Source organism: Apus apus, chromosome Z (genome assembly GCF_020740795.1).
Source record: "Apus apus isolate bApuApu2 chromosome Z, bApuApu2.pri.cur, whole genome shotgun sequence".
NCBI classification, from domain to species: Eukaryota; Metazoa; Chordata; class Aves; order Apodiformes; family Apodidae; genus Apus; species Apus apus.
This window is the reverse complement of record NC_067312.1, coordinates 10230690-10254798: the sequence shown is the minus strand read 5'-3', so window position 1 is coordinate 10254798 and position 24109 is coordinate 10230690. Positions and strand designations below refer to the sequence as shown.

The window sequence follows — 24109 nt, the reverse complement described above, 5'->3', positions numbered from 1 at the left end:
CTCCCAGCAGCTGCTGGGATGGAGCAGGGGGTCGGAGCTACTTTGCTCCCTTGCAATGTCCCATGATCTCATCCCCAGCCCCGCTGCCAAAGGAGATGCACAGGCAGCTTTTGGGCTCACTGCACACCTAGATCCAAAGCTCGGGACCCCTCTAGGTACTTGCCAAAGGGGGTCCTTGCACCTGGGAGCACCCTCTCTCTGATGGACACTCCACCCCTGGCGCTGACTGGTCAGCAGCAGCCCCAAAGCTCCCCTACCTCTGCCCTGGAGAATAAGCTGTCAAGGGGGTGACCGTCTTCTCCTCTTTTCAGTGCCCTCTTGCCTTGAGCCTTGCCACAGCTCAAGGGAAGCTATGAGCTCTCCATGGCACCCAACCCGGCATGACCCCATCGGTCAGCGGGGTGAAGCGTGAGGCCACATCCCTTCAGCCACCAGTGACGACCCATCATGGGACAAGGGACCCTGCACACCTCGGCCACCTCAGGGGGCTGCTCTGCCCTTGGGCAGAGGCTCCAGGGGCCACAGCATCGGCAAGGGCAGGGCAGAGCCACCCGGGCTGTGGTCCCGTGCTGCGGCACCTAATAAATGCCACGTGCCGCTCTGCTCGCCACGCGCTCCCCGCTGCTCCCAGCTCCTCGTGCGAAGGCGGGGAGGGGGGAGCTGCTAGGATGGGAGAAGGGATATTTTTATTGTTTCTGACACCGGCTGCCCCAGATTATCATATTTTACGTAGCGAGCCAAAGAAGCATCACTCTGCTATGCTGCAGCTGGGCAGGCTGCCCAGCCCGGCAAGGGGAAAGACGGGAGGGAGGCAGCGGGGTGTGGGTGCGTGCACGGGCGGGTGTGGGTGTGCAAGAGTGTGCACAGGCAGGGCACGGGGCACGGCTCCATACGGCCCTTCCCACAGGAGCACGGCAGCATGCATCCCACTGGACAGGGCAGAAACGTCATCCACTGCCTGCAAACGTGTTTGTTTTCCTAGTTCGACTCCTAATTCAATTAGGGTTAATTAGGTCCATTTGGGAGCGTGGTGGGGGTTTTTTGGGTGGGTGGTTTTGAGGGTTTTTTTGGTGTTTAGTTTTGTTGTTGTTGTTGTTTTTTTTCCTTCTCCTTAAAAAGCAGAAAGGGTAATTTGCATATCATTACCCAGCATGCCTTTCCAGCTCCCAGTTGTGCCAAGACCCAAAATCTGGGCACAGGCAGCAAAGTTTGTCCGTTGAGTTTTCCCAGCCGTGAACAAACAGCTCAGCACAGAAAGGCAACGACTGGAGAGCATGCATGCCTTGTGAAACAAAGCAACAAAGCTGAACTTCGATGAATGAGGCACTCTCATAATCTGGTTGGCCCTGTTTGCAATGGTGTCTTTCAGGAACTGGGGGGTCATGCTTGGCTGTGAAGTCCCTCAGATCCATTGCCCCTACCCAGTCCCCAGTGCCACAAGCACACAGGGAAAAATCAACCAACTCCACAGCAACAAAACCAACAGCTTTGGGGCACGTGTCCTGATGCTGTAACATCAGCAGCCACATGCTTAAATTTATTAGCTCCTTCCCTGCCATAGGTTTGGTCCAAGTTACCGTAGTCCTGCCCCAAGCACTGCTCAGACACAGCCTTGGGGCTGACCTTGCATGGGGCTGTCCCTGAGGGGCAGAAAGACATTTGAAGGATTAGAGGGATGGATCACAGGGGCGGGTGCTGCTCTCTGCCAGCTGGACCTGGTGCCAGGGAACAGTCGCAGCCGTGTTTAACTTGCTGCTCTCGAAATAGCCTCAGTTTACATGGCTGTGGGAAGGGATTGGATAAGTTCATAGGGGAAAAATCCATCAAAAGGGCTTTATTTTAAAAAAACACAAAAAACAAGCCCTGCATCACAGATTGCTGGACATGAGCAGGGAAGTATCTGCACATGCTGACCTCGAGACCAGGCTTCTCCACCAGCATCTGCACCAGCAGTAGGAGCACTGGCCTGACTGGCAGCACCCCGCTCCCAGGCAGAGGAATCCCTCACTGCTGAGCCAGTGAAACCTCCAGTCTCCCAAGAGAGCATGTTGGCAGTGCCCTCCTGAAGTTATTTCCTCCAAACCAACCTACAGTGTCAGGCAGGCAGACACCAGTCACCAGCACTGCTGCATTCCACTATTTAGCCTGTGCCCATCATGGGATGCTCATGCCTGCCCTAGTGCTTCATCCCTCCCCTGGGGAGCCCGAGGTGAACGTCTCACACGGAGAGGTGGTTACCTTCTTTGTTTCTCCTTTATTTTGGATGGGTGAAAAAGAGAAAAAGTTATAAAAGCAACAAAAAAGAAGATGCAAACTGCAGTCCAACCCTGCAGTTGCAGCTGGAACCCAGCTGGGAGGAAAGGGACTTCTAAGGCAGAGAAGAGGGAGGCTCTGATTATTTATTAGTGGCCGATGTTTGATCGTTTGCTAATCAGGCCAGAGAACACACTTGGGCTCTCCTGGCCTCCCTGCTCACATGTGGTTCCTGTTGTTTTGCCCCTTCCCCCCTCCCCCTCTCTGGTTTTGCTTTGTTTGTTTTTCTGTTAATTTGGTTGTTTTTCCATGTCGTTTTCCGTCAAACCGCATGTTTTTTCCCCTTTCTCTCTCCAGCCGCTGCAGTGACAGACATGGAGGAAGGAGGCCAGCCCCGAGCAGCTCACCCTCTGCCAGGCAACAACACCCACGGGGCAGAGCTGGGGTTTGCACCCAGCTATAAGCCCCTGTGCCACCAGTGTGATGGGAAGGTGCTGCCTACACCCTGACCTGTGTCCCTGCTGCTGGGGGGATTTTGCCGAATCTTCTCTCCCACGCAGACCCCATCCTTGCCTGCATCCTAGCCCAGCAGGCAGCAGCACAACCAGCAGTGCTCGGGCACCCCCAAGGATGGGCAGGTGGGGAAAAGGAGAGGTGCAAAAGGGCAGAGCCACCAGGTCAAGATGAAGACAAGCAGGACAGAAAGGGACAGAAGGATGGGAGAAGAAGGACAGGCGCCCGCCCCAGCTCCCTCCCTCCCCTCTTTGCACACCAGGCCTCCCTGCTCCCATGTGCGCTCTCCGGCTTCTGGCAGCCTTTCTGCCGCGCATTTCCACTCCTCTCTGGCCCATTAGCAGTATTTTTATAACATTCTGTAATGTACAGAGCTGTGTGCCAAACCTCAAGAGCGCATTATTTCCCAATGTCTTTGTTATATCCATCCCCGGGCCCTCTGGCTGCGCGTTTCCAAATGCAGAGCTGCAGCTCGCGGGGGCAGCCGGGAGCCCAGCACTACACTCCTGATACCCACAGCCTTCCCCTGCCTGCTCCTGGTGCTCATCACCAGGCTCAGTCCAGGAATTCCTGGTGAGCAAAAGCCCTGGCCCCTTTGTTTGCTGCTTCTGGCCTTGCTCCGGCATCCCTCGCTCTCCAGGCTGCAGGGCAGATGATCCATTGGAGATGAACATGGAGCATCCTGGTTGCTCTCCTGTGCTTCATCCCTTGCTCAGATGCCTGAAAAATGGGAGGCAGAGCAACACGTTGCTGCTTGAAGTTTCCTAGAAAAAGCTGCCCTGGAGAAGTACCACCTTTCCCTGGGGTGGTTTGTGCTTCAGATGCTTCACACACAGAGATGGGTGATCTCAGACCTTTAGGGACACACAAGCCTGTGGGCCTTTCCTCCTCTCCTAGGTGGGTTTTCCATCCCTGGTCACCCCACCCCAGGATGCACACCGTCCCCACTGCAGGCACACTCGTGTCCCCATCTCTGCAGGGGACAAGACAACTTGGTTACCCCCAGCCACATGCACTCCCCTGGGAGCTACTAGGCTCCTGGACACATACTCCATGATGTGGACCTGGGTGTCAAACCCCAACACAAGGACCACCTGGGCTACCCATGTCCTCCTGCCTGCTTACTGGAGTGCGTTGATAAGACAACTTCTTTATGCTTCTTTATGCAGCATCCTGGCCCCTGTGGAGTGAAATTACCACTCCAGAAATCCTGGGGTCCCTCTGCAACCACTGGCATGTCCCACTAGAGCTCTCTGCTCCTTCTGTGCCAGAGCCATTATGGGAAACACTACCAAGAGTGGTCTGAAGGCCAATACTGAAGCTCCTCCATCCCTCCCAGCAGCTCCCCTTTCAGCACAATCTGATCCCCTTTAGCCATTTCCTAAGCCGTGTTCCAACTCTTCTACTAATCCACATTTTCTCTGCTTTAACTCATAATTTCCCATGTGGCATCATAGCAAATACTTCACTGAAGTCAAGACAGATTACACTGGCCACATTTCTGGGCTTAGGAAACCAGTTCCCTTATCAAAGAGAGCTATCAGGTTAATCTGGTGCGATATATCCTTGGCAAGTCCCCATTATATTCTTCTCCCAGTTTCCATTTGTCTCCATGTCTTTATACTGCTTCCCCTTCCAAGCACACCCTGCAGACATGCTGTGCTGTGGGGTCAGGCTGTCTGATCAGGATTCCTCCTCCTCTCAAGCACAGGAGACACATTGCCTTGCTCTGCAGCACTGGGTACTACCAATGACCTTTCAGTGGCTAATGAGCCTTGCTAATGAACAGGACAAATCCTCACCTGTGGATGAGGTGTTCCCCAAGCCTTCATTGCATTGTTTCCTTTGAAGGTGCCTACACTGAGGAGGACTTTCTCCAGGTTTTGTCCTTCCTCCTCTACTCTAGCCTGTGCTGCCCTTGCTCTCAGCATCACTGCTCAGTTCATTTGGTACTGGGCTCTGCTGAGTTTACCTTTAATGTCCCCTGAAACCTGGCTGCAGAGCCAGCTCTGCTCTTCTCTCCTCATTTGCTCCATATTTATATGGCTAACCCCCCTTTTCATTTCCTCTGCAAGGTCTCACTCAGCTTGACTCCTGGCAGGTCTCCCTTTATCCCTGCACTTGCTGACCCCCATGACAGAGCTCACTTTGCTAATTGACACTCTTTCCTGTTCCTCGCCGCTTCTCCGCTCCCTCCCCACACCTTTCCTGCAGTGTTGTCTGCCCAGGAATGCCCCTGCCTCACCTGGGGGGCACATTCCACCTACCATCATTTATTTAATGAGATCCCCAGCAGTTTGTTGCACATGGCCCCAGCCCCTCACCCCAGCTGCCGTCATCCTTCTTGTTGCCCCAGACAGAGGGGAAAGTGCAGGCACAGGCCTGTTTTTATTTAACTTCCCTTGCAATTGAAATGAAATGAGTCCAAGATCCCTCAAATCCCAGGTTTGGGCTCCCAGTGTGTTCAGCTGTAGCAGGGCTGCTACCACAAGGCCATACTGCAAACCTCCTGTGAGCCACCTATCTCTATCTCCACCTCCAACCCCATCTCCCTCTCCATCTCCATCTCCATGACCACCCCCATGCCCATGCGGACCTCCATCTCTGTTCCCTCTGGGATGCTCCTCCACGGCAGCCCGTGCACCTCCAGGGAGTCGATCATGCCCCACAGAGGCAGGAAAGTTGGGGTGGTGGTGCAGGCAGGGGCTGGGGGTGGCAGCCCTGGGAAAAGAAACCTCATGGAGAACATTAAATTAAAATCCAGGCAATTAAACTAATTGCCACTAAAAGCGTCTCACCTGATTAGTTCCTTGCATACTTAATTGCATCAACAACACTGGGCATTCACTTATTTATTTCTCACCCTCTCTCCCAAGGCTGGAGGCCCCTGCAGTGTTCGACCAGGTTCCTCAGCTGCCCAGTGCTCAGGGGGGCTGTGAGCTGCCAGCAAATGGGAACACGTGGTAACAGGAAACAGCAGGATTTGGGCTCTAACGCTGAGCAATTCCCACGGGTCCCTGAGCGGATTGACAGGGATTACTATTAGCGAGGTGCTTAGCAGATGGAAGAACCATTGCAAAGTCACAGCGATGCCACAGCTGCAGAGGAGGAGGACTGAGGAGGAGGACGGAGCCAGAGCCCAGCTCTGGAGAAAACGAGGGGACTGGGAAGGGGGCTGCAGCCCTCTGTCCACTGGCATGGCCTGGGACCTCTCCTCAGATGGGATGTGGTGAGCACATGCCCAAGGAGAGAAGCTGTACAGCCTCTTCCTGCTGCTGCCTGCTCTGCACCAAGCTCCTGCCTTCCCTCCCTTGGACAACCCATGAGCATCTCCTCACCCTGACGGTGCAGCTGAGAGGCCCCTGACTCTGCTACTGCCCTTTTGTCTGCTGTGTTCCCAGCCCTGACATGTACTTGCTGCCATATCTCCTCCTATGCTGACTGCTCCCCTCTTGTCTGCATCTCATGTTACCTTTTAGCTTCTTTCACTCCATCCCCTTGACCCATGTGCCAGGATCATCCTTCCCAGCAGATCCGAAACCATAAGCTCGACATCAAGCAGCATCCCTGAAACTTGAATTTCTTCAGTCTGATCTAGAGGTGCAGTGATACCCTCCTGCCAGATTTGCAGGGATTACACAGGCCACACAGGTGGTCCTCCTGCAACCCTCTGCCCCTGGACCATGGTCTAGGATGGAAATGTCCCCCAAGCTCTCATGCAAGGACAGAAGGTGAGACAAACAGAAGAGAAAGGCTCTTTCATGTCCTCCAAACCTGGGAGCATATGGCCACCTACACCATGCATCCTCAGCTGGTGGGGCTCATGGTGCCTCCCAGCATCCACAGCAGTTACCATCCCACAGCCTGTGAAACTGGCTGGTGCTCCTAGACACCCACCACTGCCAGTTGCAGACACCATGCTGTGAAACACACAGTTGTTACATCAGCTGTACAAACACAGCAGCCCACCCAACACACAGTTGCTATCAGTTCTCAGCATCATGTGAAACACAGCACAACTTTTATCAACTCCTGCACTGAGACCAGTGCATCGTGCGCTTAAGATATGCAAAATCCTCGGAAACCTGCAGCTGTCTCTCCAACATGCCTGTACACAGGGGCTCTGCACACACATGGCAACTGCCACCACTTTTTGCCAGCTCCTCTGAAGCAGCCATGCATGTTGCAGTAACCCTGGCCAGTACTCCTTCCCAGCTACAAACCCTTCTGACAGCTTGGGCCCAGTGCTTTCCACCTGCAGAGATGGTGGTTGTGGCACTAGCCTGGATGGAGAAAAAAACATCCCTTCCCTAATTATTCCTGGGGCATTTTTAATCTACTGGCTTTAATGCAAAGTTTGGGGCAGGAGGGGCTGATTCTAACATCACTGTGGGGAGCTGGTATGGTGGGATGGAAGAGGCAACCATACATTTGGACAGTACATGTGTGAGCATGGTTAGGGGAGGGCTGTGAGAGGTCAACGTGGGAGCAGAGAGCATGCTTCTGTCCCCATCAGTGTCACACAACAGGGTACTCACTTCCCACCCTTAGGTAGGTCTGGTACTTGAGGTGCCAGGAGGAGCCCTCGTAGCAGGAGTACTGCCCGCTCTGCGTCAAGTTGACATTCTTCAGGATCAGGTAGGACCCGTTCAGGTGGGACTCATCAATGTCGGTGCCATTGGCCGTCCAGGTCACAGCTGCGTCCCAGTCCATGGAGCCACACTTCATGGTCACATCTGCTCCTACCTGTTCATACTGGATGTGGCTGTCTGTAGGGAGGAAGAGGAGAAAGGCAGATGAGGTCAGAGCCCCAGGCGCAGGATCTTACCATCACTTGTACAGGAAGCGAGGGAAGGACTGGGGCATGGGCTGACACTGTGTTGGTGGCCATGGAAGCCTAAGTTCTCCTCTTGGCTCTGATAATAATTTATTTTAACTTAGACCTGAGTGAATTAGTGGGAAAACAGCAGGAGATCAAGACTCAAGGACCATCTTAATCTCACAAGATGCTTTCTTTCGACCTTTACCTTAGATGACACATGTCATGACTGCACCAGCCCGGTGCCCCACAGCACAGACAAGTACTCACACCAGCCAGTCATTGCCACTCTTGTACCTTTCTGGCTCATTGCAGGGTGCAAACCAAATGCACACATCAGAAACTCCCTATGGAGAGGTGACAGAGCCCCACGCCCAGTCACCAGCAAACTCAAGTTATTTACTAGCAGAGGTGGGTAACAGGCAGCTGTCCCTGCAATTCCCTGGCCAGGAAATCAGGGGGGAGGATTGCAACCTAACTGTGCTTTGGAAAGGGGCAGATGCTTGGTGCATTCTGTGTTGTTTTTGTCCCCCTGGCTGGCTTTTCTTCTCACTCTACAATAACATGATGCCTTGCTGAGCTTTTTGATTCAGCATCTTAAGAGTGGGGCAATACAGCTCATTGGGCACCAGCTGCCTAATTGAATTTTCTTAGGTTTCTGGACAGGAGCTCGAGCTGACAGTCATTAATGATCCTTAGCAATTGAATTTTTCCCATGTTGCTACACTGGATGTGCTGAGCTGCATGCAGCAAGGACAAAACTCTGTGTGTGTGTGCATGACACAGGGTGAAGCAGGACAGGTGGAACAGCAGAGGATGAGGTTCCTTCAAGGCTTCATCAGGCTCTTGTGCACAGACAAAGGTGGTTCAGTTCCCAGAATACTCCCGGGTTTCAAAAACACATTTGACAAGGTGCCTCCCAAGGAAACCAAGCAGCCCTGACACATGAGGAAACTCCTTGCTAGGATTTATAGCAGCTAAAGGTCAGGAGACCAAAGGTGAGAACAAGCCATCAGACATGGCAGCAGAAGACGTCACTGGTGAAATTCAACAGAGGTCAGAGCTGGATCAGAGCTGCCCAACACCCTCGTAACTCACAAGGAAAAGTGGGTTGAGGCAGTGAGAGGAGACAGCAAGCTGCTGAGGCTGTCAGGGCAGCCAGATTGCAGCTGGGTGCAAAAGTGTTGCACAAGGGTATCACAGTACAGACCCACCAGGAAGTAACACCGTGTCAATAATCACACAGGGATGCACACAGGGAAAATGAAGCCTTGCTGTCCGTATGGCTCCAAATGAGCTGCAGCTTCCATGGAAATACATCTTGGAGTCACCACACTCACTTACCTGAAAAACATCAGCTCAGTGGTGACCAAAAATGCAAACTCAACACTAGAAAGTACTCAGAAAGGGATTGAGGACAAAATGGTAAGTGCTGTACCCTAAAAGCCATGCACAAATCTGTCCCCATGCCATAGCTGGAAACAGAGAACAGAAAAGGGAATAACAAAGGCTGGAAACAGCCCCCATGTAAGGAGGGCTTAGCAGACTCCGTCCCTTTATTTGTCAAAGGATAAACTGAGTGTAGAGGCGATGGACACCTACATAATGATGAGTGACCTGGAGAGGATAAATAGATAAGGACTTCTTCCTCTTTCTCCTATTAAGGGGCAGCAAATGAAAACAAGCAAAAAAGAGGGTGCTTTTCCCCCACCCCACCCCTCCCCCCCTCCACAAAGCATGATTAAATGATAAAAACCCATGTCTATCAGATGCTGTGGAGGAAAATAGTGATTAAATGAATCAATAGAACAAGACACCACCCAGGCCCAGGACTGTAAAGCACTGATCTGCCCAGTGAGCACAGGGAGGCTGCAGGCAGTTGGTGGTGGGGAGGGGTGGAAGAAGCACCCTCATGCTTGTCCTGCTCTTTTCTCCCTCTGTAGACATCATCTCCTGGGTCCTGTTGATATCCTGTTGATACCAGATAGGCATGATTCAGCCATTCCATGTGTGAAAGTCCACAGCCTAAGCGCATCTGCAAAGGAGAGAGTCTCAGGGTGAAGCTTGGCCCTGAAGGACTCTGTGGTAGGTCTGAGTTCTGCAGACAGTCTGTCAGGACACCTGCTTCAGACAGGGAAACAGCATCTCTGGGGATGCTATCACTGCTAGAAAAGGCAGTGTTAAGAACAGATGGAGAAAAACCTGCATTTTAGTAAGATGCTGGTGAGATGCTGCAGGATCATCTTAGACACTAGCCAAGGGTGGGGACCTTTGAGAGACTGCACGGATCAGACAAGTACTTTTCAAGTGTCTCAAAACAGCTTAGTGCACATACTAGCAGGCAGGAAGAGAACATCTAAACTCAAGCATCTGTGTGAGCAGAGGTAGCTGAAAAGGACCCAGATAAACGGGCAGCTAAACAAAAGTGTGGCAGGAGATGGATGAATGAATAGATGAGACTGTGGTAGCAGATAGACAGACAGATGGCTAGATGGGCACAGATGGGATGGAGAGAACTGTATGGAAATGAAAGGATGGATGACTATGCAAGTGGATGGATGGATGGATGGATGGATGGATGGATGGATGGATGGATAGATGGATGGACGGATGGGTGGACGGCTAGACAGATATGGGGAGGCAGAGATGTGTAAGAAGATGGAGGGATAAATGTATAAAAAGCTGGCTGGCAGGCTGCATAGGTAGATGGAGAGATGGGTGGTCAGATGGGTGAATGGGTCAAGGGAGGGAGGGTTGGAAGTACCAATGAATGGCAGTGGTGTTGGGTGGATGGCTGGCTGTTCAAACAGATGTTAAGGTGGATGGATGGATGGATGGATGGATGGATGGATGGATGGATGGATGGATGGACCGACAGATGACTAGGTAGATGGGTAGGTGGACAGATGCAGACACAGAGCTAAGTCCCAGCACCTTACTCTAATTACTATAATTTCTTGTATTGTATAAGCTACAGACAATTTCTTTTCCCCTTTCCTGTTGGGTCCCAAAAAGCTTTTGACTTTCCCGCTTTTTAAGGATCTGCTCAGCAGAGACACTGGAGACGCTGCATGAACCACGAGCCTTTTGTGGAGAAAGGCTCAGTGCAACAATGAACCCACAGACCTGCCCATCTTGCCTGGCTCCTGCTTGCCTGTTCCCTAGCTCCAGCAGAGGTGTGAGAGAAGGGGAAAGCTCCTGGGTGCCCAGCTCTGCTTCTCAACACTGTGGCTGAGAGCTCGTCAGTAGCTGCTGCCAGCAGGACTAAGCTTGGAAGAGGAAAAAGGCACCTTGAATTATTTCCTATTTGTCCTTAAACACAGTTGCAAACACATTGGCACTCATTCAGACAGGCTGAGGGAGCCATTCCTGGAAGACGGGTCTTTGAAAGCAATGCTCCTTTCCAAGGCAATGATTTAAGGCCCCTGACGAAGGAAAAACCCGAAGTAGAATGGTGGAGGAGGCATTTCTCCCAGCCGGGTTTGCTGAGGCTCTTACTGGAGCCAAGCCAGGTCCCCATGTCCCTCCTGCCCAATGCCAGGCATAGAAGTCCCACCCATCAACACTGCCCTGCAAGCGCGTGGCAGATCCCTAGGGAAGGGGCACCATGGGGACAGTCCCAGCCCCCCCAACACTGGAGTAGCCCTGTCTTGTGCTGTGGACACCAGTTCTGCTTTAGGACAGGAATGGGCAAGGGCAACCAGAGCTTTTACTGGGAGCCTCCACTTCCCACAGGCTGGGTATGGGCAGGACCTCCCCCAGCCCACCCAGAGCCTCATGGCTACCTTGGGTAGGGAGGGGACAGAGGTCTGTCCACCTTCACGTCACTGGTAACAGATGGGATTGATGATGAAGATGGCACCTGTGCTGGACACTGACTGGGTCAACTGCTTGGGGCGGCAGCTAACGAAGTTCAAGCTCGACATGGAGGAAAATATATTCTCCAGGAGGATAGTGCAGCAACGGGGCAGGTACCCACAGAGAGGGCAGATCTCTAACCTTGGAGGTTGTCAGGACTCTGTTGAGAAAGCTGTGGATGATCTGGTCCAGTGTTGAGGACAGTCCTTTTCTGAGTGGGGCATTGGACTAGACACCTCCAAAGACCACTTTCCAGCAACACTGGCTAAATCACTGGCTAGAGGTGACACTTAGAGATGCTGTCCTGCCCCCACACCACCCTTCTTCTCCAAAGGATGCTGCTTTTTAGGTTGGGTGACAGCACAAGGGGGAAGCACAAACAATGGAGAGGTTGTGACATTTCACCCCAAACAGCAACATGCCTCTGAGTATTCAACACCACCAAGGGCAACATCCTCTGCCACAGCACACCAGCCAGTCACAGCATGGCTTACAACATGAAGTCCCAGAGCTGGGGAGGAGCTGTGGTGAAGACTACCAGAAATCACAGCTTTATCCATAGCTTTGCAAAGCTACAGGGGAGGAAAGATGGGAGCCACCCGTGGGACAGACACATACAGTTCCCAGACCTGAGGCAGGTTGGTGAAATAAGTTGTGAGCTGCTTTGCTGTCCTCCTAAGTGATGATGAGTGAAAATCTGATGGGGCAATCTGTGAAACTGCCACACAACAGGGACCAACAGGACAGCATTCCAGTGGGGAGAGATGGGGGGAAGATGAGACAAAGCAGCCGAGGCACAGGGCCCACAGGAACATGTTTAATGCTTCTCAAACCCACACTGCTCAGATGGAGCTCCTCAACAGAAATGGTATTTTCCTTCTTAATGAATTGTGACTTGCATCAAGACTGTGAGAGCAACTTCACAGGGAAATCCTGCAAACCCAACAGCCATGCTGGGGAGTAGCAAAACTCCTCTTGGGACCCTCCATCCCCACTGGTTGCTCTTCCTCTGTTCCCACCAAGGCTCCCACCCTGCCAGTATGGGCAGCTGCCAGGACAAGCATGCTGCTGGGCACTGCCCTACGTAGTAAGCACGGAACCATGCCACGGATGTGGAATCTGTGCCCAGATGCCTGAAGGGTCTTTGGAAGAGTGAGTGGAGGAAGCAGAGATGATCTGCATTCCCAGCACCAGTGCTCACCACAGACCCTCAATGGGGCTCTTCATACCAGAGCCTGCTGCCAGTCAACCCCCAGTACACACTTGCAGGGGCCAAAACCATCCTCCCTGGACAGAGATTTGCAGGGAGATGAGGCCAATTGCTCCCCTTGGAGCCCTCTGCCCAAGTGCACCGTGGGGCTGTGGCTGGAAGAAGCAGAGCAAGAGACAAAGGAAGGCACTTTAGCATTTTTGAGGACAGACAACAGCACTGCTCTCCTCTGCAGGATGCACAGCCTCTGTCTCTGTTTTGCAGATCTGGAAACTGAGGCAGCAAGAAGGGCCACGTCCCCACTTCCCCCAACAGGATATGGAGCACTTCTGCAGTGGGATGGAGAATTAAACACAGACAGAGGGACTTTCACATCACCCCTGTTAGCCTCCATACCCCCCTCCTAGAGCTAAGCAACTAGCCACAAATAGTAATCTTGGCAGCTAATGAGCTCTCTGAGTATGTATTAATAAATTATACATTTAATATTTACACAGTGATTGGGCTGTGCCGAGAGCTCTCCAGGCAGATAAACCAGTGAGGTCTTGCCCCTTGCAACTTCCCATGGTAAATGAAATTAATATGTTCACAGGAGACAAGCAGTGAGCCCCCGAGGGTGGGAAAGGTGAGGGAAAAGAGGGTGGGTGAGGGACAAGGAGAGCACTGATGCCCACCTTGGCTGGCCACTGCTGCAGGATCCTCTGCTCAGCTCTGTCCCAGGCTGCCCTGTCTCCTAGCAGTGATGTCTCATGTGCTGGTGCCTGGAGAGGAGGTGGCTTGGCCAACTCCATCATCCTTCCTGCATGGATGAGGATGCTTGTGGCCATTGGGTCTGTGTCTCACAGAGTGGTGGCACAACCCTGTGGCTTCTTTCCTTCCCCTGCACATGTGCTGGCTGGCAAATGCATCACCAACCATGCCCAAGGGATGCTGGTGGCTCTGCCCTCATCTGCAGCTTCACAGCCCTGAGGTTTGCCTGTCTTCAGATGAAACAGCTTCTGGCACTGGAGACGGTTTCCCCACATCAGCTTCCTGAATCTCACCCCATCCTTGATCTCCTCACATCCATCCCCTCCGGTACCACTTGGTCTTCACACAGCTCCTGTTGCCAGCAGAAACCTTCCCTTCAAGGGGAAAGAATTTCATGGTTAAGAAAGCAGCTCTTCCATGAGTGATGTAAAACTAGATACATCTTTGTAAGGAAACAGGCATAATTAAGTGTCATTGATGCAGCCAAAGATACGGACTGTTCCAAGTTAGTTTTGTCCATTAATGAAGAATTGCAGCAAGCAGAGCCCACGTTTGTTTGCACTACTTCAGTAAATCCCCAGAGTCAGCAGCTTTGCTCTCTTGACAAGAAAAATAATTAGCAAGAAAGTTTAATTAAGAGATAACAAATGGGTGCTAAAGGACTCCCACTCAATCACTCCACAATTGCCTGAGTTTACCTCAGGGTGTTGTAAAGGAGGCACCTTCCCTCTCCAGCATGTTTGGCTCAGGACAAGCTCCGGGGAAGGAGGGCCTCTTCTTTCAGCCTGGATGTGACCACAAAATGGCCTCCTGTGAGGCTCAGCAAGGCCCTGCTGCCCCTGAAGAAGCTCTCCTCCAGCTTTGCAGTAGCCTCCCCTTTCCCCTGCAGCTAAACACCAAACACAGCCAGGGATGTCCATTGCAGGGTACACAGACCTTTGTGGACTTTCTAGCCCCTCAGCTGCAAGAGGCTGATGCTTCTTCTATGGAATTTACTGCAGTATCTACTTGGACTTTTTGAGGATGAAGAGCACTTTTGCAATCAAATATACCATTGTCACTAACGAGAATCCTCACCACAGGCTCTCTCCTGGATCTGATGGTCCAGCAGTGGGGAGGTGTGATGCCTGCTCCGTCACCAGCTTGGCTTGCCACCCCCAGAACCGAGCTCTAGGTGGCATAGCTGGGATGGTGGCACGGTCAGGATGGTGGCACTTGCATGGGGGCCACCAAGGCTATGACAGTGTGCAGGGTATAAGCACCTTTCTGGGGAGAAAATGCAGCGCTAAGCCCAGTGGAAAACCACAGAACAGAGACCCACTGCGGGAAGCAGAAGCAAAAAAAAACTTGCAGCAGAAGTGAGGGCCAAGTCCCTGCTGCAGCACTGGCTCAGCCCCAAGGGATGCAGCAGCTCCCGGTGGCTTGTGAGCTGTGGTCCCACACTGAACCCTGGCTGGGAGACATGGTACCAGGATGGGGGAAGCTGCCTTAGCAGAAAAGTAACTTCAGGTTCATTTTTCTGCTTGTGTCACACCATCAGACTGGCTGAACCAACAGCATTGGCCCTGAGTGGGATCTCACTGGTGCCCTCCCTGTGCCAGGACAGCACTGTACTTGTACTGGCCTTGGCACACTTCTGGCAGTCCCCTGTTGTGACAAAGCCTCTCTTGAAGCTCTTTAGAACTGCCAAACACCATCAGCCCAGAGCATCATGCTGGCAGTGCTCTGTGCTGCCAGCCAAAAGGGCTCCACATCAGAGGCAGCCTTGTTTCCCCTGTGCCATCACACCGAGCTCTTGCTGGGAGTAGCAGGGGCTGTACAGCAGCATGTTACCCCAGCACCAACTTGTGCCTGGCCACAGGGGACAAGCATACCTGGGAACAGCAACCAAGTCCATCCTGCCTCAGTAACATGGTCTCTCCAGCCATGCATGGATTGGACACCCCAAAGAAGTTACCCTTTCCCATGGCTTTGTGGCAGAACTGAGGGTGCTAACGCTGGTGTGCACCCACCTGCAGTGGCTTCACATCTCGTCTTCTGTTGCCATACACAGAACCAGAAGATGGGCCACTGCTGCTACTTCTGCTATTCTATCTCAGCTGCTCTGCAGCAAAGAGCTCCAGTTGCTTTTGGGCTGGTCATCTTATAATAAAATCACAGAGTCGTTTGGGTTGGAAGGAACCTTAAAGACCATGTAGTTCAAACCCCCCTAACAAGGGCAGGGTCACCTCCCACTAGATCAGGTTGCTCCAAGCCCCATCCAACCTGGCCTTCAACACTTCCAGGGATAGAGCATCCGCAGCTTCTCTGGGCAACCTGTGACAGTGTCTCATCACCCTTACAGGAAAGAATTTCTTCCTACTGTCTCCTAAAAATCTACCCTCTTTCAGTTTAAAGCCGTTACCTCTCATCCTATCACACCCTGCCCTTGTAAAAAGTCCCTCCCCAGCTTCCCTGTAGCCCCTTCAGATACTGGAAGGCTGCTAGAAAGTCTTCCCAGAGCCTTCTCTTCTCCAGGCTGAACAGCCCCAACTCTCTCAGCCTGCCTCCATAGCAGAGCTGCTCCAGCCCTCTGATCATATTTGTGGCCTCCTCTGGACTCGATTCAAGAGCTCCATGTCTTCTTTGTTTCTTTTTCCCAGGGGAATTTGGTCTCACATGGAAGACCTGAGTTCATGTGCTGATCCATTTTCCATCTGGATGTCTTGGTAAAACCTTCACTTGAATGTCTTAGCTTTTCTGGTTCAAAAATGCCTGTGTCCTGGAACTCCAAGAGCTCTCCTTGCCAGGACAGGCTTAGCTATTACACCATTTTCATCCTAAGGCAAAGGGGAGGTTGGATGGAACCTTGTTCACTCAGCTTCATTGCAAAGTCAACTTAAGATGACTTGTCCTGAGGAATAGCAGTTGCCTGGGGAAGCTGCAACTCCTCCAACCCCCTGCATTTACATCGTGGCTGTCCCAGCTTGTGGGGTGGTGATACAGAGGGGGAGGTTCTGCAGAACCAGAAGCAGATGAACGGAACCAGCACACAACAGAAAGATCCCACTGACATCCTCCAAGCTGGGCTCACCTGAGCCTTTGCCCTTGGCTGCCAGGTGACTGGTGTTAGGACCATGGATGAATTAAAGCTTTGTTTTTTGGTCCTGCTTTTCCATAAAGACAGGACAAATAACTCTAGGCCACAAAAGAGTGCTTAGATCAGGCTTTTCAATGCCATTTAAGGGGAAATCAATACAATCCAGAATTAGGTGCTCAAATCACAGCCATAAACACACAAAAAGTTCATTGTGGTCCAGCAGGGGAATGAAGACACCTGTAATTACCGAGCTTTGCAGGGAGGGGGGGGAGGTAGTGCTGGGCAGAGATGTCGGGGTGCCTGTCACCCCAGTGACCACAACCTGCCTTTGAAGGCCAGTACAGAGTGTGCAACCCACACATTGCTGTTTGCCAATGCCCACGTGCCTGCCCTCAAATAAACGCCTTCCCCCATGCTATTTGTTCACATAACAACCCAGCTCCTGCTTTGCCCTGCTCAGGGCTGCGGATTAACATCCGGCATCATGCACTATTATTATTTTATTTTATTTTTTATTAGCACAGAATTATGGAAGTCAGAGGCATAAAAGACCTGTTGGGTCCTACTCAGTCCACCCTCCGTCTGCCAAGACAGTATTGGTCCCTGCAGCATATTTACTTTTTCTCCAGTCTAATTTTACATACTGTACAATCTGTGCAGTGCCAAGTTACGATCCCTGTGTGAGAAGCAGAGCTCTCAATTTCCAGGCTCTTGGGTGTGTAAAATCACAACCGCAATGTTAAATTAACTTTTTTTCCCCTTGCATTTAATCATTTAATAGCTCTAAAATTCAACCCCTCAGGCTCTTTCAGTCTATCTGCTGGCTTGGGTTTTGCCTGCTGTAGGCCAGTGGCTTGTCGTTTACAGATGTAATGCTCACACCCCTGGGTGGATCAGCAGCAGCTGGGCTTGAAGCTGGGACCACTGCAACTAAACACATGAACTTCTGCAGCCTGAGGACAGAAAATCTCTTCTACTTTCTCAGCTACAGGTACACGAGGTTCACACTCACCCAGCCCAGGCAAGGAAGAGGTACAGGGCACACTGCATGCAGGGCCAGAATTCCCCCTGGCTAGATTTAGAAATCACAGCAGGGGTGCAACCGGCAGCACCAAAGTATTCCCAGTGATGTTGTGTGCCCAGGAACTCCCAACAGAAACAACAGTCCTTTTTCCTCCATCCCTACATCCACCAGAGTTAGACTCCAGGACTTGTTTCTTCCAAAGACAGGGATTTCTCTTCCTTGCACCAAGACTTTTACTGATGCATGTGGCTACAGGGTAACAGAGGAACTGAGCTGCTGTGAGCATGGCATCCCAAACAAGGGGGTGGGAAGAACAGATGCTGATAAAATGGAAAGCATTTTGGCAAGTAATTCTTTATTTATTTATTTATTTTAATCTGTCACCATCACCCATTTGTCCAAGTAACACTTGCACTTGTGGAGCCTGATGATGATTTCCAAGCAATATTAAGGCAACTATCTACTCTGCCCATCAGGGGCTGTATTAACAACTAAGCCAAGCCCTCAGGATTTGCCTCAGTAATAACGAGATATTACATTTGCATTTTATGCCTTTCACTATGAAGGATCCTCAAGCAAAGCCAAGCCTGGAAACAATCACCGGCACTTGCTGCACCATGGCACAGCTGTGGAGCTGCAGCCTGACAGTGACACAGAGCATCTGCTGGGTGCAAGCACCCCTGGGGTGAAAGATGGCAACATATCAGACCCATGGCACATTGGAAAGAGTGTTACTTCTGTGAGAGACATCAACATAAATCCCTGAGTGTAGCTAGTGAAGCATTGCAGACCACAGCAGAACCCCAGGTCAGAGCTTCTGGATCTCAAGCAGAGCTAGGAAGAAGGCTCCAGCCAGGGGATGAATGAAACTAGGTTTCTTCTGGTATTGAGCTGGAAGGTCTATCTGGGCCATGGATAACATGATGGCAGGATTGTGGTCCCCAAATGGTTTCTGAGCATCTCACAGAGCACATCTACAAGACAGCAGAAGACTGCAAGCACACGATGTTTTAGGGCATATGGGCAGAGGCTCTGCATGTGTTGTGCAGAAGCACACACGTATCACTACAAAGCACAATGCAGGAGCTCCTGCAGTGATCATGCCACCTTTGAAAAGAAAGCCCTAAGACGAGGATGGTAAGCTGGGAACTTTCAGCTGGGTTTTCCATTCCCAGCAGCAGCAGAGTGCTTTCAGAGGAGGGTGCCCACAACTCCTCAAGAGGGTCATGAGCTAAGTCTGCTCGCTTGTTGGTGCCCTGAAGCACTGGTGTCCAGCATCCTTTCCAAAACCTCTGAAGAAGAGAACTTTCATTAAGCAGCTGAGCCTTACCAAGCAGCCCCATCAGCTGGCTGGTGGGCAAGACCCCCGTGTTCATCATGCAGAGCCCGAAACAACCAGGCTGTGATTTTTATTCAATGCTGCCTTCCTTTCCATTTCTGGAAACATCTCCTCCTCTGCTGAGCCTTTTCCTGCTCATCTACCCACTTCTGTTCCCTCTCTGTACCGTTTTTATTGTCATTCTCTGACTAAACTCTCACAGCAGAGAGCAGTGCTTTTTCCAGGCTCTGCAAAACAGGAGCTCAGCCTGACTTTGAGAGCACCTCCTAACCTCAAATTACTGATGCTGCTGTTTCAGAGAGCTCTCAAGTTGGTGGGTTTTTTTTTTTCCTTTCCTGTGTTGGGAATGATGAGCAAATGTTAGTTCAGGAGAAGACATTCATTATGATTTGAACTAATTGCTCATTATTTCCTAAATTTCAACACTTAAAAGTGTCGAGTGTCTTATTGCAAAACAACAGCTAAAAGGCCAGTTATGTTCATTGACTGAAATACAAACAAACGTGCCGAGCTCTCTGGAGAGCTCTTGGGATTGAAGCAGAAGATTTTAGGGAAGCTTATTTTCTCAAAGTAAGACTATACAGAAGCTCACTACATCCAGAGCTCCAGTTATCTGAAGGCACTACTGAGTTACAACTATTATTAGCACAAGAGATACTTGAATTCTGGAATTTCTGTAAAACATTTTGATTTTAGGTTCTGAAGCATTTAAAGGACTTGAGAAAATATCTTTGGCTCCAAGTCAGCAAAGCACTTAGGCAAGCCCTTAACTTTCAGCATGTGTTTAAGTACCTTGCTGACTTGGGGCTTTTAACCCTGGCAAAAAAAGAAAGAAAAGCAGAAAGAAAAGCTAAAGGAAAAAAGTTCTGGTGTGCATGGAAATCTCCAGGCAAGTCAAAATAATACGGGAATCTCTTCTGGGAAGTAAGAAAACAAAAAAATAATAGTGCCATAAAATTAAGCACTAGAGGAAGATTTCTGGAGGGGAAAGAAAGATTCCCAGAACAAATGGAGTATTTCAATGTAGCCTAACGCCAGCTCCACTCTCCTGCCTCTTCAGCATGCTGAAATTCTTTATTGCTGAAAAATAGAAAAAAACCCCAAAACTTCCAGACTAAGTGCGATGGGAGAGAGAAAAATCTTGGCTTCAGCAGTGAAAAAACTTCTCTGAAATGAGTCGGCTGTGAGAGGCTGTCTCCATTGGGAGGGAGGAAGAGAAGGGATGAGGGAGTGAATGGCAGAAAGGAGGAGGAGGAAATTGCCCGCAGGCAGGAGCCCACAAGCAACCGAACACACTGCCTGCAGGAGAGGGAATACGAGACAGCCCATAATAAGAGAAAATCAGTGCAAATCTATGCACAGACACATGGAAAGCAGCTACAAGCAGCAAGCAATTCTTCCCCTACCTCCAGCTTGAGGCCACGAATAGAAAGCAAATTGAAGCAGAGCAAGAAGAGGATGCTCAGCAGCCCACCCAGGGAGAGTGGTCACTGGCCCATGGGAGACAGAGAGAGCATCTGCCTGCATCAGAATGAGTGGGAGGAGATGTTCCAGCTCCTCTGGGCTTCTCCACAGCCCCCTGCTGCTCTGGCACAGCCAGGGTAGGCTCAAGATGACATGAAGTTCTTCCACAAATTCTTCTTTAAAGTTAAATTAAAATAAATAATTAAAATAAAAATTAAAATAAAATAAGCTATTTCAGAAGGCAACCAAAGGGTTTCATGTTTTCTAGAGGTTTTTTTTTTTTCAAAATCACCCCACTGTGTTGTACAAAAGGCTTTGCAACCCTTTTTTGGGGGTGGAGGGGGTGTCAATTACAAAGCCTATTTCTGAAAAATACCAAAAAGACACACTACAGCCCTTCTCCTTGTCCCGCAACCTGTTTATTTTTTTCTACTCTGACAAAGAAATATGATTTTGTAAAACATCTGGGTGTTGATGGGACTTTATATTCCAACAGAAAATGGAGGATTTTTCCCGTGAGCTCTGCTTGGGATGGATTGGCAGCGAGTGCTTTGCTTCCCAATGGAGATGCCCCTCAGGGGAAGCGCAGGATCTGGGCACAGGGGATGGAGGCAGCTCTTCCCCATCATTCACACTGCTACACTGCTGTCAGTCCCCCAGGGACAGGGACTCTGTCACCACTGCTCTGAGCAGGCACCCAGCAAGAGGCAGTTCCCACCTTAACGAGCTGACAACTCAAACAGATGAGACAAATGCGGGGAGCATCACTCTTGCCATTTTACAGATGGAGCTGAAGTCCCTAAAGCAGATTAAAAGACTGACCCACGGGTGTGCAAGTTGTTTGCATCAGAGCTAGGATCTGATTTTCCTCCTCCCTTGTAAGCCTGTGGCACCTGGTATATTGACATGAGGTTTGCCTGGGCTCTCCTGACCCTACTGAAACGCAAACATCCACTGTGCAGAATTCATTTGGGCTGGTTGTCTCTTTATCCATCTTGAACCACTGTGCAACACCACAGGACGTCAGCACTTGGATGCTGTACTGGTGGCTTGTTGGGCTATGAGGTGGCTGCTGTGGCATAACCCCCCCTTGAGACAGCAAAGCAAAAAGCCTTCCATAAATACCAGTTACACTAAAAAACTCCTCAGGGCTATGCAAGTTAAGAAAAATGGCCCAAACTGATGGGAGGAAGAAAAACACAACTAAATCACCTAACAGCCCATATCCACTAATCCCTCATGCTACTGTGCTTGACTTGAATGTCTCTGCCTGCTAACAACTACCTCCCACCCCTCTTCCAGCCCCGGCACTGCTTTTCCCATCACCCTGGCAAGGCAGCCAGCCATTCATGTGTGATATGCAGCAGAGGAAGCCCACCTGAACCCAGGGCTCCCAGCACTCAGTCACAGCCCAACTGGGACCTCCTGGCAATGGGGTGTGCATGGAAAAGCTTAGAAGCTGCTGACCGAGGCCATGGTATGAATTAAAGACATCCAGCATTTGCAGGAGGGTTCAGAATTCACCAGGCTGGGAGACATGTTTGCAACATCACACAACACATTCAAAAAGCTGTGATGTGCTCTGGGCTGGACTTGGCTGTCAGTAATTCTCACTGCATGGTCTTCACTCAGGATGAAAAATGTAACTGGATTAAATCTGCCTGCCTAAATCCTGACAGTTTACTTCTGGATTTATCCCGAAGCCCTACTCATGGATCAACAGAAAGATCATAGAATCATAGAACTATTCAGGTTGGAAAAGACCCTTGGGATGACCAAGTCCAACCATCATCCCAAAACTCCCTTAAACCATATCCACCAACACCACATCCAAATGACCCTTAAACACATCCAGGGATGGTGACTCAACCACCTCCCTGGGCAGCCTATTCCAGTGTGTAACCACTCTTTCTGTGAACATTTTTTTCCTAATGTCCAGTCTAAACCTCCCCAGTTGCAGCTTGAAGCCATTCCCTCTTGTGCTGTCGCTAATGACCTGTGAAAACAAACCAGCACCAACCTCTCTGCAATGGCCTTTCAGGTAGTTGTAGAGACTGATGAGGTCTCCTTTCAGGCTCCTCTTCCTCAAACTAAACATTCCCAGCTCCTTCAAGCATTCTTCCCCACAGCCAGCTCTCTAGAGCTGCCAGGAACAAAATTGCAGAAATAGGAAGAAAGAAATGCAGAAGGGATACAAAATCCCATGGGATCACAGAACTCAGTGGAAAAGACATGCCCAGACTGCAGTGAGACAAACTGCATGTGAAGGGACGGATGGTTCATCAACACAGAGAAAAGCTGACCACTGTCTTGCTGCCTTGCAAGAAAAGACAAGCTGCCTTGCTCGGATAGGGTAGATATCTCCTTTCTCAATTGACTGATCCAAACCCCTCAACATTTCTTAGGGGACAAGGCACATTCCATCTCCAAAAGAGCTATTCTCCATGGCCCAGGGATCGCAAGGTAGCCTCTCTGCTTGGATGGGGAAGCTGGGAGCAAAGAGAATGCATGGAGGTCTCACCCTCTGATGCACAAAGCTCCTAGTGGGCTGATGGACCTGTGCTGGCCCTGCTGCCACACAGGAGACATGAACAGCACCTTTGCTGAGGTTAAGTCAAGACAAGGCAACACCAACAACCAGCAGAAGTTTTTCTTAAAAAATCCCAACCCTGCAAAAATGTTGCCTTTTAAAGGACATCTTCTGAAGTTGCATGTCATTGCTCTTCCCCCAAGATATTCTTCTCTGTTTCCCAAGCTGCCATTGTAGCATCTATGTCACTTTTGAAGTGCGTGAACCGGCAGCGTGAAAATGGCCACAGCGATTACACTGCAACACTGCTCTGCTTCCCTGAGCTGCAGCTCCCTCCTCCACGCTTGGAAATGAAGTACAATCAACGCTAATTAAGGGCCAGAACCTGTCAACCACGGTCAGACTGAATTCAGTGCTGTATCTTGAATATTCAGGGCTCAATCTCCATGAAAGCAAGACCCAGTCTCCAGCAACTTTGGTTGAAAACAAGAGAAACTCATCCCAGGAGGGACAGGTCCAGTGGGAGAGCAGAAGAATCCTCCAGGAGTAAGGAAGAGCAACACCCTTTTTCTTATCACCCAAAAGGCTGTGCCCTACGGTGCTGGGACGGAGCAAGTCTAGGGCTGGGTGTAAGCTGGGAGGCACCAGTGGGGACCCAAGCTCCTGAGCTGCCCTCCCCTGTGCCACACAGCAGGGATCCTCATCTGGAGGAAAAAAGAGACAAGCACATAGGTCAATGTTTCCTACCATGAAGGTAAAACTAATTTTCAAGTCTGCTCTGCACAGGAACTTGTGTGTGATCATCAGTCAGGTGCCTTGCTGTGTTCCTAGTAATGCTACATCCCCTCCCAACCACAGGAGTCCTGCAGGGCTCAGCAGTCCCTTCCCACTCCTGAGAAATGTCACTGAATCCTCATGCTTTGCTCCAAGCCTCTCCAGTTTTCCAGGCAGCTGGCACACCTCATTACACCGTAGCAAATCCAGCGGGAATCAGACATGCCATGCACTGCAGCTCGTGCGTCCCGCTCAGCTCCGTGAGGTGATGGGGCTGGATCTCTTCTGCCAGCAAAGCACACAGATCTTGGCTGGCAGAGGTCCTCCAGGCTTCCAGCCCTGCAAGTCAATGTTTTTCAGCATCAGTTCTGCAGACCTCTGGCTGCTTTGCAACACTCCAGAATAGATAACTAAGTAGAGTCCATTGACTGCCTGGTGCTTTAAATCTGCTAACAGGGATCTGCACCACCTGAAATGCTTCAGGCTTTGCAAGACA

General features: G+C 50.7%; 1 protein-coding gene across 5 annotated transcripts in view; it reads right to left on the bottom strand.

Moving 5' to 3' along the window:
- Positions 1–24109, bottom strand: part of CNTFR (ciliary neurotrophic factor receptor) — a 210737-nt gene that overhangs the window by 51702 nt on the left and 134926 nt on the right. For all 5 annotated transcript variants that reach the window (XM_051642018.1, XM_051642022.1, XM_051642019.1 and 2 more), the window contains one exon: positions 7305–7535. In XM_051642018.1, the coding sequence (XP_051497978.1) occupies positions 7305–7535 (231 nt within the window). The remainder of the gene's footprint in view (positions 1–7304; positions 7536–24109) is intronic.